This window comes from Sinocyclocheilus anshuiensis, unplaced genomic scaffold (assembly GCF_001515605.1).
Source record: "Sinocyclocheilus anshuiensis isolate Anshui unplaced genomic scaffold, SAMN03320099.WGS_v1.1 scaffold436, whole genome shotgun sequence".
NCBI lineage: Eukaryota > Metazoa > Chordata > Actinopteri > Cypriniformes > Cyprinidae > Sinocyclocheilus > Sinocyclocheilus anshuiensis.
Genome location: NW_015560618.1, coordinates 2,862,147 through 2,880,178, shown reverse-complemented (window position 1 = coordinate 2,880,178; position 18,032 = coordinate 2,862,147). Strand labels below are relative to the sequence as shown.

Genomic DNA, 18,032 nt, shown 5'->3' with positions numbered 1-18,032 from the left:
CTAAAATGTAAACATCCTAGTATTAATTACTGTTGAAGTCAACATGAAACAACATTTGCAGCCCATTTTACTTTTATAATGCCATATTTCTAAATGAAATTTGAACATTTAATGAGGAAAAAAGGAGGGACTTGATTTTATGCATTGGGAATTGAATGGATCATGAAGAGCGGTCTCCATATTAAAATTGTTAGTGACATTAGACAAAAAATAAAAATTGTTTCAGAATTCAGAATCAAGTTTTCTAATATTTTTTTTTCCTTTGGAATCATATGCACAGATGAAACGCGTACAGTATGATCAAACATAGGAAAGTGAATAAGTCCTTTTTGATTTCATGTTAAAGGGTTAGTTCACCCAAAAATGAAAATTAGGCTGCGTTCAATGCGTTTTTGTAAGAAAAATATCCATATTCAAAGTGTAATAATCACTTTAATGTAGCTGGCGCCAACAGTTGTACACGGAAGCAGCTCCGGGCGGATGACGTATGAGGTCAGCTTTGCACATGTGCCGCTCAGAAGTGACGAACACGGAAACGCAGGGGAGAGATCAAAACAAAACAAAGGTCAAGAATTAGAAGTACAAAACGAGGATTTGTAAAGAAGAATGTCAGAGGAGTTCGATATAAGCCAAGAGGAGACTGGTTTTCCTTTGCTAAAGTAAGGAAACTTTGCTTCCTTTGATTCTGTAAACAAACGTTGGTTTTCACGAGACTCACCGGCACATGCGCAGCGCTGACCTCATACGTCATCCGCTGGGAGATGCTTCTGTGTACAACTGTTGGTGCAAGCTACATTAAAGTGATTATTACGTTTTGAATATGGATATTTTTCTTACAAAAACGCATCGATTCGCTACAGGAGGCCTTTGTTCATCCCCCTGAGCCGTGTGAGACGCTTTTTTTTTATGGATGGGCGCTTTTTATTTAACTTCTGTTGGACTGAAGCAATGCAACACCCGCTGACTGCAATGATAGAGCTTGAAAGATCAAAGACAATTTTTAATATAACTCCGACTGGATTCGTCTGAAAGAAGAAAGTCATATACACCTAGGATGCCTCGGGGGTGAGTAAAACGCAGCCTAATTTTCATTTTTGGATGAACTATCCAATTATTATGTCTGTAATAGGTCAAAGATTATTAAAATAAAAGAGTTATACTGTATAATATGATACAGGTAAACAATTTTAGAAATGTGGCTCACTGTTTATACATTTTATTATTATTAAACAATTCTAAAAAAAAAGTAATTATGCCAAGCAGTTAAAATTGCTTGTTTGCCCTCGAGCCATCAAAGATCTACATTGGGAAGTGTTATTTCTGTAATTGCGTCTAATTTTTTTTGTTAAGCCTATTAAAAGGTACTTTATGATGTAATACATTGTAAATTGTAATCTAATTAATTGGTTAATTATGTAATTTTGGAAACTAAATGAAACACTGCCATGTTAGTAATAAGGATCAAAAACTGTTTCTCTCTTCAGCTTTAGTGCTGGACAGTTCTAGTCTAATAGACTAGTTTCCATATTTATGTAGTAAATTCAATGCCAGTTACAGTGCTAGATTTGTCTAGAATTATAAGATAAATATAAATAACGCAGGTTTGAAAAGACTTGCCCTGGTGGTTCCAACCAGCAATAAAATGATGCTTAAAATGGACCTAAATGAATATGGGTCTGAAATGTCTAAACCTTTTGTTTAGTAATCAATCCAGCGTTTGCACTCCAGCGGACTTCAAAACCTGGGCATGTTAAGAATGATTCAGCTGGCTAAATGCCATTCAGTTCCTGCATAGCTTGGCAGCCACGTGTCAGTCCTGCTCCCTGCGGTCACAGTATTTCTAGAGTCGTCATCCCCTTTCACTTAGTACTAGAGATGGTGGGCTGCTCTGTGTACCAGTGTGTGGCAGGGTCTGGTAAACCGGTCCCCAGAGGCAGAGCGATGAATGGTGGGCACGTTCCTGTACCGACTGGCGTCATGCCGACCACGGGCCCAGGGTAAGGGTGGTGATGGCCAGCGAGCCCGTCAGTCCGACCGATGTGAATCTCGTCCTCCTCTGTCTCTCCTGTGGTTTTGCGGTAGACAGGGTTGTCGAAGTTCATACTTTTGGTGCTGTTCCTCCTCCAGTTGCGGTAAACGAGGTAAACGCCGGCACAAACCACACCGAAGACCACTGTGGCAACAATAGGAACTGCATGTGTTTAACATACAGCCGTGAGAGGACATGTTAACACACGCTTGACTGGCGGTGGAATGACTGACAAGACAGCCAGTGTGACAAACAAAGACAGACAGACAGACAGACAGATAGATAGATAGATAGATAGATAGATAGATAGATTGATAAATAGATAGATAAGATAGATAGGATGGAGGTATAGATAGATAGATAGATAGTAGGGATGCACGATATTATCAGACCAATATTGGAATCGACCAATAATGGCTTTAAAAGTCAATATCGGCATTGGCCCGATATGAAAAATTATGCCGATATGTCTTGCCGATAAGAGGAATACATTAACTCACATGTGCTCAGGGTGTGCTAGTGATTAGATCACGTCAGCATTGTGGCTCATTCTTGAAGCAAAGTTTTGCCTGAATGGTGATTGGATTCACTGTTTTGGATCACTGCATTTAAATTGAAAATGCATGTACAGAATGACGCATTTGGTGTATGATAGAGTAAACAGTAATAGCAGGTGCAGTGGCAGCAGCCTCCCCTGGGTCCTAATGCCCGCTCAGTAAGGAGTTTTAATTCCGTAGGGGTCGCTGTTGGCCTACTTCTAATAAAATGAAAGCAAAATACACAAATAATATTTAGACTGTGTTTCTGATTAAATAAAGCAGTAATTAATGCCATCAAATCATGAGTATGTTTTGATGTAAAGGTCAGAAGCTATAGCTTACATGAACAAAAAAAAAAAAAATCACAAACATGACACAAATTAAATAATTTTATATATACTGATTTATTAATTAATGTGTAATGCTATTTTTTAAACAAATTATGAGCTCTAAAAGATTTTCAGAATTTTTACAACTCTTTTGCTTTAGACCATTTACAAATGTTAAATCATAAAATAAAATGTTATGGTTACCACTGCATCTTTCTGAAAAAAATAAATGTATTGATTAATTTGTAGTTTATTTATAGTTATTTTCAAATCTTCAATGTACTGTCATTATAAAAGAACTTTATTATTGTTTATTTAATTCTAACAAATAAGTTCTTGATAAAAACTAACCAAAATGAAAAATAATTATATATCGGCATCGGCATCGGCCAAAATGAGTTGAAAATTATTGGATATTGGCAAAAATCCAATATCATGCATCCCTAATAGATAGATAGATAGATAGAGAATGGAATGGGGAGGCAAACAAGTGTAGAATTAAAGGTAGAGCTCACACAAAAATAACAATTTTGTCCTTTACTCACACTTAGGTTGTTTTAAACTCTTCTGTGGAACAAAAAATGAGAAGTTTAGTGTAATGTTCATGCTGCCCTATTACTCACACAAAACCATGGATCGCAGAATGGATCAAAAGAAAGGGGTTGGGGAGGGGGGGATTAGGGTGTGGTTTGCAGAACTTTGCACACTGGATGAGAAGTGTTATTATAGGCTAATGCCTATAATAATCTTTATTTAGTTCCAACTATTCCTTTTGATCGCGACTGCCGCAACAGAGTCTATATCCAGACTATAAACTTTTATCCCAATAAGTTACTTTTGTTATTATTTAATGTTTGCAACACAGAAATGTAGCCTAGCCTGCTGTGTAGACTGTTTGTGAAGGTGTTTCAAACATGAAGTTTACATGCTGAGATTGTGATTTCAAAGGTTTAATAGACATAGCGGAATCATTTAGGAATAAGATCGCGTGTGTTTGAACCGAGATCTCGATCTTGATTAATTGTGCATACATATCAGCCTATAGCCTACGAATTTTCAAATGTCATATTTGTACCAGACCTCAAAAGTAACCTGGGCCCAGGCTTGGCCAGCCCCCCGCTTTCGCCACCCATGCACAAAACTATTACATAGCTTCAGAAGATTTGAAGTTTAGTGCATGAGTCAGATGAGACAGATCACTTTTATGCTTTTTTTTGTTATTTTTAGGCTCCTGTAGACTTCAGGTGCGGAAAAGAGCAGCATGAACATTCTACCGAACATCTCCTTTTGTGTTACACAGAAGTCAGTCAGTCATACTGATTTGAAACAACACGAGGGTGAGTAAATATCAGAATTGTTATTGGTGAACTGCTCCTTTAAATTGGCTAGAAAAAGAGAACATGAGAATAGCAGATGAAAACTGAAACAGAGCAAAGAGGGTTGATAGGGAATGAAGAATAAGAAAGAAGGGCAAAAACTCCATACAAACTGAAACAGTTCATATCAATCAGTGGAAATTGTTATATGGCTCTCAGAAATCTTTGAATGCTGATAAAAACCTAACCTAATAAAAATCTAATGAATCAAAACATCTGATCTCTCTGCAATGCAGCAGGCTTGATTTTAGTCCGTTTTGTTGTATTACCAAGGGAATTTCTTTCTTGGCTCACGAACACAATAAAGTAGAATGAATCTAAATTCATGCAGACAGCACACACACAAACTGCATCTCCATACAGCTGAGTCTGCTGCCCCAGCCTTGTAGTTAGAGCATCGGTGAGCAACACTGGTGTCAAAATCTAAGCTCAAAATAGCACAGAGCAGGACCCTAGATGTACATACCTATGGGAATTACAACTCCAAGCACTGCCACTGTCAGATTACGGCCAAGGAGAAACAACTCATTGCCAGCTGGGGGAAAATGAAAGACACCTTCAGATACACAGTCACATTTGTTTAACATGTCAAGTCATGTTGATGTAGCTGACTGACCCTTCACTAAGTCAACCAAAACAGTGACCAGTTGCAGCTTAGTGACTATTGCTAGCGTTAGCGCAAGCTTTCAGGCTTTCTCAGTATGACCAAATGGATAAAAAGTTTGAAGGGAGGAGTAAAAGAGCATTCCAGTATAGGAACACTGTAGAAACACTGTACAACATTTTAAATCAACGTTTTAAAATCCTGGCGAACTTTTGAAGCAAAGCCACATGAATTACCTACATGAGTTGTTTATAGGTTTTATCTTTATCTTAATGCATTTCTGATAGACAGCATTGTTACTATCACAAATTGTTGAATTGTTAAATTCACACATATCACACGTTTTTACATTTGTATCACCTCTGCTATCATATAATGTTATTTCAGTTTAAGTGAGATACTGTTATAATTGTACTAATATTTTGAATTAGTTTTTAAAAATATTTGTAAAAATCTGTCAGTTTTGTAGCGAAATACAAATGTACAAGTGTGGCTATTATTGGGTGGCTGGTGCACTACAAATCATGAATGCAGTTGAAGACGTGAAATATTATTTCCAAATATACTGTCAATGCGAGTATATGACACATGGTATGATTTCTGCTGGTAATCCCACATACAGTATATTCAAATCATTTCCGATGGCCTGGCAGCTTCTCCCAGTGCTCCCAATCTGGGCCATTTGTACGCGCAATATAGGCTATACTCTCAAAATATTATAACTTTATTTGCTACGATTTAATACTCGCAAGTTTGACTTTATAATCAAAATATTTTTACTTTATTCTCGTAATTTCGACTTTATTCTCAAAATATTTCGACTTTATTTTCGTAATTTTGACTTTATTCTCAAAATATTTCGAACTCTATTCTTGAAATATTTTGACTTTATTCTCGTAATTTTGACTTTATTCTTAAAATATTTCAACTTTATTCTTGTATTGCTATGACTTTATTCTCATAATTTTTACTTTTTCTCAAAATATTAAGACTTTAATCTCGTAATCTTATATATATATATTATATTGTTTTGCATTAAATGTAGTATTTATATTAGGCTATATATATATATATTTTTTTTTTTTATTTATTTTTTTTTTTTTACGTGGCACTAAAACGCGTCGTAGTATCACTTTTTATTTATTTATTTATTTTTTCTCCAAAAATGACTTAAGTCTTTTCTGGATGCATATTAGCCATCTGGAAGCATATTTTCAAAAAATGAAAATAATATCCCGAGGTTGCAAACTCCATATTTCTTCATAAAAACATTATACTGCATGCTGATTAGAAAGGTTGAACAGTAACCAAATCACGCTGATGGCATTTTCTCACTGTGCAAGCTGTTAGCTGGCATTTCTGATTTGCAGTTTTGCACTCAAAGCATTTCACTCCAACCCACATAATAAGTACTTCCACGTAATGAGCATATTTTGCCAAAAACCATTCATGGATATGAGTTCTCTGAAACACTCTATAAGCTCGTCAGACCTACCAACAGTAACCAGGATGGCTTAACAAGGCTTAATTAAGGTTCCTCCTGTGCATGAAAGCACACAGACCCACACTTACAGTGATGAGACAGGTTGCTCAGTCTGTCTGGTGTGGTGCTGGACACTTGTGTAGGGCTGTGCTCTGCTGTAGTATTAGAGGAGATGGCCGGTTCCTCTGGGCTGGAGGTGAGGAGTGGTGAGAGAGTGGTTTCAGCCATACTGTCGGACTGAGATGTCACTGCTGCAGGGGACTCTGGTGCCCGGCCAGGCCCTGTCTCATTGGTGATGTTGATGGGGACAGTAGGTGTGACGGCAGTCTCATTTTGAACTGGTGGTATAATGACAGATAAGAGGTTAGTTATAGTAAAATAAAATAAGCTGCAACAGTGTCTTTACCAACATTTTTCAAATATCTTCTTTGATGTTTAAAACAAAATTGGTTACAGGACTGGTCAGGACATGGTGTTGTTAAGGCCGTTTAACACTGAGCGCGATGAGAAAAAGCTACACGAGTCGCCGACGAACAGTGCTTTCACACCGAGTGCGAAATGATTGTTCGCCTTCTGCTAATTCACGCCTGCACACTAGGTGGCGCCGACCAACAATGCAGTTTGAACACGCTGAGACTCATATAAAGACCCGTTCACACTACAAGTGACACGCAACAAAGCAACACAATCCCATTCATTTCAATGGAGAGCTGGCGATTTCCAGCGACACGAGCGACTGGATGGGGTGTGTCCAGCGACGCGACAAAGTTCAGAATCCTTCAACTTTATGCAAATGAAGAGCGACATTCGGGAGCGACAGCCAATAGGAAAGAAGACGGTAGAGCTCATGTGAACGTTCTCCTCTCAGCCGTTGATAAATATGGAAGAAAGTATGCTCTGTTTCTCATTCATTTTTGTTTGTATGTACGGATTTAATTTAGATTTAGATTATATTTAGTCTTTTGCCTCCAAAATGTTTGTACTTGCGGCAAGAAACCTGATTCGCTGTCAAGGCAACCAGTATTGAAAACGCCCTCTAGCAACCTCATCGCCAGCCCCTGGCGACATGCAGCGACAAGGGGAAAAAATCGACACACAGGACAGGAAAAAAATCCTCGTTTTTTCGCGCCGTGAATGATCGCGCCTGATGTGAATAGCCCCATAGGGATCTATTGTTTCGATTTAAAAGCGTCATCGCGCCGAATTTCGCGTTCAGTGTGAAAAGGCCTTTAGGCACAATGTAATGAGCTTACCGGGTACACACTGGCGTGTGTCAGGGCTGAGCTCCTCGCCGTCAGGGCAAGCGCAGGTGTATTTGGGTGAGTGTTCACTGATCTGAGGAGCTCGCAGACACAGGAAGTCACAGCCTCCGTTAGTCACGCCGCTCAGGTTACAGCTATCAGGAGCTACACACACACACAATGATTAATCATCCATCAGTGGAGATGCGTTCACATTCTGTGAGCCACATGGGTCAAACACACTTCATCTTCAGTCTGTGGAGACTGTGGAACTATGATTAATATTTAACAGTAAGCTGTTGACGCTTATTGTCTTCGGTACCAGATTATTAAGTCAAAATGACTTAGATGCCGATTAAAACAGAAATGGCAAGCGTGATGGATTACAAAAGGAACAAATCCGATAATGGATTTCATAAGGTGGATTAAAAACTTTATGTTGTATGCCATTAGTCAAAATGTTAAAAAAGGACTTGAAATAAATAGAAATAGCTGAGTTGGAAGTCCACACACCCGCAGGCTGGCTCAGCTCGTGGAAAACCACTATATCATGAGGGTCATTGAGGTGCTCGGCAAGACTGGTCACATCCTGTCCTGTGAGTCTGTTTGCACTGTAGACGGCCTCCTTCTCACGGTCCGTCCAGTACACGCGATCCTAAGAGACACACAACAGTCAACACAAGACTTTCACATGCCCTTAAGAAAAAACTGCTAGGTGGTTTCTAAGGCAGTGCTATTGTGTTCTGGGTGGTTTAAGGGCATTTCTAGGTGGTACTGTAGCTAGGGAGTCTTAGGTGGTTTCTATGGTGTTGCTAAGGTGTTCTGGGTTGTTTTAGGATATTTCTAGGTTGTACTGTAGCTAGGGAGTCTTAGGTGGTTTCTATGGTGTTGCTAAGGTGTTCTGGGTTGTTTTAGGATATTTCTAGGTTGTACTGTAGCTAGGGAGTCTTAGGTGGTTTCTATGGTGTTGCTAAGGTGTTCTGGGTTGTTTTAGGACATTTCTAGGTGGTACTGTAGCTGTTCTAGGTGGTTGCTAGTGTGTCTTAGTTGGTTTCAGTGGTTTTGTTAAGGTGTTCTGGGCGATTTTAGGGCATTTCTAGGAGGTGCTGTAGCTAAGGTGTTCAAGGTGGTTGCTAGGGAGTCTTAGGTGGTTTCTATGGCGTTGCTAAGGTGTTGAATGGTGACGATCTGCCCTATTAGCATAGATCCCACCCTGAGTTGATTCTCAAAGATGGACCAATACCAACTGTTCGTTATCCAACTAGTGAATCCAACTTTATATTCAGGACACGCAATTACCTCACTTTATTTTGTTAATGTGTGCAAATCACCTTTCTGAATGTGCTTGATAACTTGGCTCTTAGCTCTGGTCTCTGTGAATACAGTCAGAGACAATGCTAACTTTAGCCACATTAGCTGTGCTGCATGCTAACAAGCACATTCAGAAAGGCGATTTGCAAACATTCACATAATATAGAAGTTGGTTCACAAACAGTTGTTACTGATCCATTTTTGAAAATTCTATTCGCTGTGCGACATTCTCCAGTTTTGTTGTTACTGGAGTATCCGAAGCATGAGCTGTAAAAGCTCCGCTCTCTTCTGGAAGGGAGCAGGGGAACATCAGCTCATTTGCATTTAAAGAGACACACACACAAACGGTGTGTTTTTGCTCCTGCCCAAAAATAGGCATAGTGTAATAAATGATCTGTGGGGTATTTTGAGCTGAAACGTCACAGACACATTATTGGGACACCCGAGACTTAACATCTTAGTAAAAGGGGCATAATATGTCCCCTTTAAAAAGTTATCCTCTCTTCAAAACACATGACTTGAAATATACTATAGCACTGCAGTGGGGGACATGTTTAGCATGCTAAAATTTGATATTTCAGGTAATGGGTTTGTCAAAATATTAAAGTACCAAACACAGTACTTAGAAAATAGCAAACATCACTCAGAAAATGAAGAGGTACAAAGCAAAGCATCTCTTCATCAATCTGCTTGCATCATAGATATTGAAGTTTGCTTGAAACAATGAAAATCAATTCAATAAGGAGCATCCTGGGTAAAACAATAACTGCCTATTACCTAGTCTCTCACAAGCAATTAAGCTGCCAAGAAAAAGTTCCACATTAAAAAGTCCCACATTGTTTTCTGTAGTAGAAGCTCTGTTACTAGGGTGAAATCCACAGCAGGATTCTTTGTCCAGCAAGACCTTTAATTCTGCGGCTGATGTGTAGGTGTGTAAAACTACAGCCCTTCAGCCTTCAGCCCTGCTCTGCTGTGAGAGGAAGTCAATCTTAGATTAGTGTGCTCACCACTACTTGAGCCGTGCTTGTGTGAAAATACTATAATCTTCTTTCTTCCAATCATAACTCTGCCCAGGACCCATCCCTACGTTACCATGGAGACCGCTGAGCTTAAGCAGCAAAAACAATAAAGGGAACTGTCCCACATAAAATACAATACATCACTGAAGTAGGATGTTGAACATGAATAATTCTGAGCATGTTTCAGTTTTACATTTAAAGTGGCTTCAGAGACAGCTTCAATCAATTTCCACGGTCTTCCACATCCCATAATAGCCACTCACCTACACACGGCGTTTCTATAGATGTTTTAGTGATAGATAATATATCGCCCAGGGCAACTATATTTCTGATATTTGTCTATTTTGAGACTAGTTGTACCTCATAAGCCTGCTGAGTCAATTAACAGTGGATTAATGGACATCTTTGCTAATCTCATGTAATATATGTAATGTGAATGACAATAATTCATTAAGACAATATTTGGACATTTTGAGATGATCAAATTAGTCAGTCCCTCTTGCATCAGTTCCAAAATTTTTAAGTGACTAAATACACTACCATTCAAAAATGTGAAAGAAATTGATACTTCTATTCCACAAGGATGCATTAAATCGACTAAAAGTGACAGTAAAACACTTATATTTCAAAGAAATGCTGTTCTTTTGACCTTTCTATTCAACAAAAAATGTATTACAGTTTAGACAAAAAAATATTAATCAGCACAACTTGTTTTAACATTGACAAAAATAAGAAATGTTTCTTAAGCAGCAAATCAGCATATTAGAATGATTTCTGAAGAATCGTGGCACTGAAGACTGGAATAATGATGCTGAAAATTCAGCTTTGCATCACAGGAATATTGTAATAATATTTCACAGTATTACTGTTTTGCTTGCCTTAGTGAGCATAAGAGACTTTTAAAAAAAATCGTACTGACACCGAACATTTGAATGGTAGTGTACTAGGCACACGATCCATTAAAAAGCTCAACCACCAGTAAATATTGTATAAATCTTTCCTTCAATTGCATTATATAAATATCGGCATTATATTTGCTATCCTGATATTGCTATTGCCTATTGAAAAATCTATATTTTTTAAAGAATTCTAGTTGTTTTATGGTTAAAAATTTGGTTCTATATATATATAACGCACCGATATATAGCACCATTGTGCTATGGGTGTCCCAAGTTTAAATCCCACCTCGAGGACCTTTTCAATCCCGCCCCCTCTTTCTATCCCACTTCGCTTCCTGTCAGATCTAAACTGTCCTATCATAATAAAGTCAAAAACGCCAAAAATAAATCTTAAAAAAAAAAAATTGGTTCTGAGCATTACTACAAATGTAATCTGATCTTGATATTCTTGATTTAGCACTTGACTTAAAGCTGTAAGCCTGAAGGAAAAAATAGATCTGGACTACCTCACTGGCCAGAGTCCTGCAGCTCTGAAAATGCTGCTATATTAATAAATCACAAAGAGAACAGAAGAAAGGCTTTAGTGTTAACTCGGCTGTAAGATACTGACCGCACACACACTCTTTTGCATATGCTCCAGTCGACCCGGTCTGTGTGTGAGCGATAGGACCAGAGCTTCTCAGCAGTGTGAGTGGGAGTTATTATTAAGTGCTGGACTGCCTTGGGCAGCAGTTAAATTCACAGTAATGGACTGATAAATACACACAAACAGACTAGCTGGTGTTAACCGCATGCATGTAAACACATACACATTGAGTTTATAAAGAAATAGAAGAAACTTGAGAAACACAGGTACAGTATTTAGGAGGTTCACTCACCTCGAACACAGCGAGGGCATACGGATGGCCGAGTCTCTCGCTGGAGGACAGGATGACTCTGCGATGGGCCCCGTTTAAATCCACGCTGCAGATCAGGTGCAGTTTTGAGTCCACCCAATATAAGCGCTTACCAACCACATCTGCATTCAGAGACACAATGCTGCAGTCAAACAGTTCAGCCTTACTGATTCATAAAGAGTGCATAAAGCTCAACCGTTTTAGACTTTTTACAAGCCCATCTCTACCTCTTTCCATAGAGCATAAATAACAGAAGGGAATAACCATTATAATTCCTACCGAGTGTGATTCCATTGGGCCACTCGATGTCCTCAGACACCAGCACCTGCCGATCTACACCATTCATGCCAGCCTTCTCGATCCTGGCCCTGGTGCCCCAGTCAGACCAGTACATGAACCTGTGAAAGCAAAGCATTTCTCAGAAAAAAAGTTTAAATTTCCATGTAACACAAAACCTGGATCTGTATTTTTTTTTTAAATACATTAAAAATGCAATTCATACATACATGACCTGAATACACCTACATTTATCATTTCTAAAATTATAAAAACTAAAATTGATTTTGATATTTTTGATTTTGTATTGAAAATGTCAGGGTGGTACAACTGTCCTGATGACAAAAATGAAGAGAAAAGCTGCATTAAAAGAATGTAATATTAGTTATCATTAGTATCATAGCCATATTAAAGTCATGCAGAAAAACCTGAAAGAGGAAATTAAGTCAGTCTTTTACAATCAGATCATTTAACCCTCAATCGTCATTCGGGACAAATTTGGGCAAAATCTTTTTATTTATTTTTTTTAAATAGTTTCCTTAATCGGTTCAAGACTTGGCTACTTTTCGTAAGTTTGCCACCTGAACACACACACAAAAAAAGAGGACTCGATTCAACAAAGTTAAGTGGTTGAAAAAAGAAAAAAAAAACTGTCATTCGTGGCCAAAAATGGGCACCCATAGGAAATGAATGGGAAATACTAAAATTCAAAGCATTTTTTTATTTGTCCAATAAAAATCAATAAATCCAATACAATGCAGATCGAACATACACATAAATGAAGGGGTGAGTCTATACAACATTCTCAATGTGGCAAACACTCACACTCTCTCACACACACACACACACCAACACACACAAACCCATTTACAAACCATTTAATGAGCCTATAACACAGCAAGTTTTTTATTTTTTATTTTGTTGAATAAAAACAGTCACTCACACATACAAAACCAAAGAAATAAATGAGCTAATGACTGAGCTTTATTTTTATTTTTTGTGCCACTCAGCCACTGTGTGCACACACACACACACACTTCAAAGTCAGATCAAAGTCCTACTGCAAGATTTGTTGATGAAAATGTCAAAAAAAATTCTGGAACATGCTACTTCTTAGGTTTATTGTTTATTCTTACCTGTTTGGGACCATTTGGTTCCATTTTACTTTTTTGAGTTATTGAAATTTGATGTTTTTTCTGAGAAATAAATGATTACTCTGTCTCCTACGTTGTCTTTTCCTTATAGCATGGTCAGATTTGTCTGTAAGCATATTTTGGCATCTTTGTATAGTCTCACCCAGCACAAATGTTTTTTTTATTTTTTTATTCTACACTTTAAACTTGTGATTAAATCTAAAGCTTAAGAGGTTAGGTTCATTACAACAATGGTCGATTTCAGCCTATATGCAGCCATTGACTACTACAGCCATATATATAGTGACTATTGATATTTTTGATATTTTTATACCATCATATGTCACCAGATGTCACCAAACTCACCAAAATTTTAGGTTTTGGTTGTCTGAACTTACTGGAATTATTTTTTTTTTACTGAAGTATAAGAAATATTAAATATAACATAAAAATAAGCATATTTTACATTAAAAAATATGGTACTTTTAGAGGTAAATAATAAAAAAACACAAAAAATCACAAAAAACTGCTAAATTGATAGTTTTTATTTTATCAAAGACAGTGATATGGCATTTATAAAAAAAAAAATTGGGATCACAGCTGAGACCTTCGTGCCCAAATTTGTCCACGAATGACAAGTTAAGGGCTGCTATATGAAGGATGCTTGAGGGTTAATTTAATAATTTTCAATTGTTTTTATTTATTTTATGTTTTCCATTTTCATTACAATTTTAGCGCAAGTTTTAATTGTATGTGCTTTTGTCGTTTTTATTATTTTTTATATTTCTATTTATTTTTAATTATTCTGTGTTGCAGTTTTAGCAATTTTAGTACTTTAAAAACATTTTATTTCAGTTAGATGATAAGGCAACATACCTTATTTTTATTATTATTATCATTTTAGTTAACAAAAGCAACACTTAATGTCATAGGGTGTGATTCTCCAAAAACTTAATGATATTGTGAAATGTGAAATGTTAAAGTATGAAAAATGTGAAAATATGTTACCTTTCATTTGATGGATATACATCACATTTTTAGAGTCATGAAACCTTTCCTGAAAATGGTCTACATGTTTTTCAAAACTAGATGAAACTAACATTAATACAAATAGCACATTTCTAAATTGGAATATTAGTTTTAAACTAGATGTGTGAAAAATCTTTCTCTTTTCTACTGCTGAGACTTGCCAATGACAAAGGTCTTAGTTATCTTAAGACCAGAGCAGACCTAAATGACTTATTCAAATAGTTTTGTGCATCAACAAGAGAACCATTTTGTGGCATTCACTATTGTGAGCAAACAACAGCATGCTTGAAACCATTTATACGAGCAGTAAGGTTATATCTATGGTTTAATAGAATTCTAATAACATTTCCTCTGTAATACTCCACAGCCTCCATGTGCATGTCACTGAAAGCTTCTCTTATCATCGCAGTGACCTTTAAATGCAGTCTGGCCTTTTGTGGTTATGTCATTTGGCTGGCAGTGCTGGGATGGGATGTGTCTGATAGCTGCTCACCCTCTCTCTGGATCCACAGCGATGGCCCGTGGTTCGCTCAGATCGGTGCTGATCAGCACGCGTCTCCTGCTGCCATCCGCTGAAGCCACAGAGATGGTTCTGTCGCCCGAGTCGGTCCAGTAGAGGTTGTGCTGGACCCAGTCCAGTGCCAGACCCTCAGGGGAATGCAGATCGGAGTCGATCAGAGTAACGCGTCGAGACGGGTCGCTCGCCTCGTGGATGTAAGCACTGCAGAGACATGCAGACAATTAGAGGTTCTGCTACTAGACGCCGAGTCCAACAGTCAAACCACACGACTTCAGTTGTGATTGTTTTATAGATAGTGATAGAATGAGGAAAAATCCTTTGCCCACAAACTGCATCCATTGACACTTATTTTGTAAAACCACTAACAGCCAAAAATACTGTCAATAAATGTAATGTCCGCGACTGTACATGTTTTTAATGCAGAATGTCATTTCCATCAAGCATTTTTTATGATATCCCAAAATTCACAGAAAAATACTACTGTTCAAAAATTTGTGGTGAGTGAAATTTTTTTAAATGTTTTTCAAAGAAGTCTCTTATGCTCACCGAAGATGCATTTATTTGATCAAATAAATAAAATATTATTCTAATTTTAAATAACTCTTTAATATTTTGAATATATTTTAAAATCTAATTTATTCCTGAGATGCAATGCTGAATTTTTAGTATTACTCTATAGTCTTCAGTGTCACACGATCCTTTAGAAATCATTCTAATATGCTGATTTACTGCTCAAGAGACATTTATTAATATCATCAATGATGAAAACAGTTTTGCTTCCTAATATTTTTGTGGAATCCTTGATACATTTTTCCAGATTCTGTGATGAATAGAAAGTTCAAAAGAACAGCATTTATTTGAAATAGAAATCTTTAGTAACATTACAAATGTCTTTACTGTCACGTTTGATCAATTTAATGCATCATTTCTGATAAAAAAAACAAATCTTTCAAAAAATGTACGTATTTATTTATTTATATATTATTTGACCCCAAACTTTGAACAGTAATGTACAAGCTCATTTTTTATTAGCTTTTTTTATTTTATTTTCAAAACTCCCTAAAAGTGATCATGTGTCACCATAAACAACAACTATAAGCAAATGTGAAATGATTGTTTTATGCACTGTTAATGAATGGAAGTAACTGTTAAAATGCATGTTTTTTTTATTCATATTTTGGAAATTTTATTTGCATCTTCGTGTTTCCATACACCATTTTTTTGTGTTATCCCAAAATTCATAGAAAAATTTGTCAATGGAAGGCCCACTAACATAGCATACTACATTTGGAAAAGTTCATTATCGTATATAGCATATTCACAAACTTTACATTTATAAAACATATAAGGTCTATATAATGTGCAGTATGCAATAAACCACAGGTTAGTTGCCCATACAAACATAATCCTTTTGTCTGAAGTATGCTTTTTTAAACATGATCTATGTTCTGATTTTTAACTAAAACATCTTTTCTAGTACTCAACACTTCTCTTCACATGATCTGAAGTGTTCATGAGTGCCACAGGTGTCTATATGAATGAATGGCCCTGTAGGGCTTCAACTCACCCCTCAGCCTTCTATTATCAGCTTCAATATCATCCTAAACTAGTTCAAGCACACAGCGGAGCAGTTACGGCTAATGACTTTGGACTTTATCCTCACTTGTAAGTCCAAAAGAGACAGACGAGAGGCAGGGAGAGAGAGGGCAGGGGCAGAGTACTGCCATTTAATAAGATAGCACATCATTTTGGGCAGCCGCAGAGGTATCTATTATTAGGAAAGTGAATGTCCCCAATTAGCAAGATCACATGGAATGCGCAATCAGGAGGAAAGGAAGATGGACCGTGGAAAAATGAGTCAAGAGGTTCTTTGCAAATTCATATGAATTTGTAACAAGGCCAGACCTTCAAATGGCAAGAGTCGAAACCTTTCCTGTATTACATTACACAGAGCGTTCGACCTGCTGTCTACACAGGGCACTTTGAAGGAAAAACAAGCATTGCAGGGTCGTTACAAACAGTAGTTCAAAACAAAAACTTTTCCAACCAAACCAAAACATTTTCAAAGGGTTCAAATGATGGACATTTCACTCTCAAAATTGGTGATATTATAAAAATCTTACTATTATTAACTTTTTAATAACCTTTTTAACCCCATGGTATTTTGCTGTTTTGATCATTTCTGCTGTTATTATGCTATCAATTCAGTTTTTCTGATAAAGGAGTTTTACAAAAGTGTTTTAAAAGCACACATGGATTTAATTCACAAATAACAGACATTAATTGACAAATAATGGCAGCACTTTATTTTACATTCATGCTTCACGTGCACATATAGTGATTAACTGGGTAATAACTACTTCTGTCAGGACCACTATCGCCAAAGATGATTGACAATTAGCATACAGTTTGGATTGGCGGTATGGTTTTGTTCTGGGCAAGAACTCCCTGCGCATCCATGCAGCCTAGCATGGATGAGAGCAGGGAAAGCAGCGATAACCCCCCAGGGTAAACAGAACAGAACCAACATAAATGTATTGCAGATATCGTTAAAGTTGAATAATTTTATGTACACATTTTAGAATGAGTCTGATTCAAAGGAGAATCAGAAGGCTGAATCCTGACTGATAGAGGAGGAGCTGGGGATGGAGGAGGGTAATTAGCTATTGAGCAATGCGAAAACTGCTGATAATACTGAGGGACCTTATATATGAATGCTTAGATAGGTGTCGTATTCCTATAGGTAGATGGGGATCAGCTGAGAGTCAGCTGATGCGAGCTTGACTAACGTGACCTGCCAGAACTAACGCTACGCTTGATGTATATAGTTAATCCTGAACCTACCCCTAAATCTTACCTTAAACTTATATTGCCAGGACTTTCTTAGGTAAGTACATTGTAAGTGCAAGTAAGTACACATACTGTAAAATAAAGTGCAACCAAAATAATAATATTTATCATATCAGTATTGTAAAAAAAGATAACATATGGTACATCACAAAAAAATGCATAAAAATATGCATAAATTCTATTCATTAACAGTGCATCATGCAATCATGTTACATTTGTTCACATGTTTATAGCTTTTGTCATTTCTTTTTTTTTTTGGCATCACATAAACAGTTTTAGGGTGTTTTAACTTGTACATTACATTGTGGGGTCTGTAAGATTTTATTTTATTTTTTTAAAGAAATTAATGCTTTTATTCATAAATGATGCATTAAATTACCAGTGACAGGTAAGACATTTATAATGTAGAAAAGATTTCTATTTCAAATAAATGCTGTTCTTTTTAACTTTTTACTCATCAAAAAATCCTTTAAAAAGTATCACAGTTTACACACACAC

The 18,032-nt window shown here is 36.9% G+C and overlaps 1 protein-coding gene across 1 annotated transcript in view; it reads right to left on the bottom strand.

The window, feature by feature from the left end:
- Positions 1-1,482: 1,482 nt before the first annotated feature.
- The window catches only part of LOC107681710 (low-density lipoprotein receptor-related protein 8-like), a 104,310-nt gene continuing 87,760 nt past the window's right edge, over positions 1,483-18,032 (bottom strand). The window contains exons 11-18 of the mRNA XM_016478025.1: positions 14,658-14,885; positions 12,006-12,124; positions 11,709-11,848; positions 8,115-8,256; positions 7,614-7,766; positions 6,450-6,698; positions 4,740-4,808; positions 1,483-2,173 (exon numbers count right to left, since the gene is read on the bottom strand). Of these exons, the coding sequence (XP_016333511.1) occupies positions 1,860-2,173; positions 4,740-4,808; positions 6,450-6,698; positions 7,614-7,766; positions 8,115-8,256; positions 11,709-11,848; positions 12,006-12,124; positions 14,658-14,885 (1,414 nt within the window). The 3' untranslated portion in view covers positions 1,483-1,859. The remainder of the gene's footprint in view (positions 2,174-4,739; positions 4,809-6,449; positions 6,699-7,613; positions 7,767-8,114; positions 8,257-11,708; positions 11,849-12,005; positions 12,125-14,657; positions 14,886-18,032) is intronic.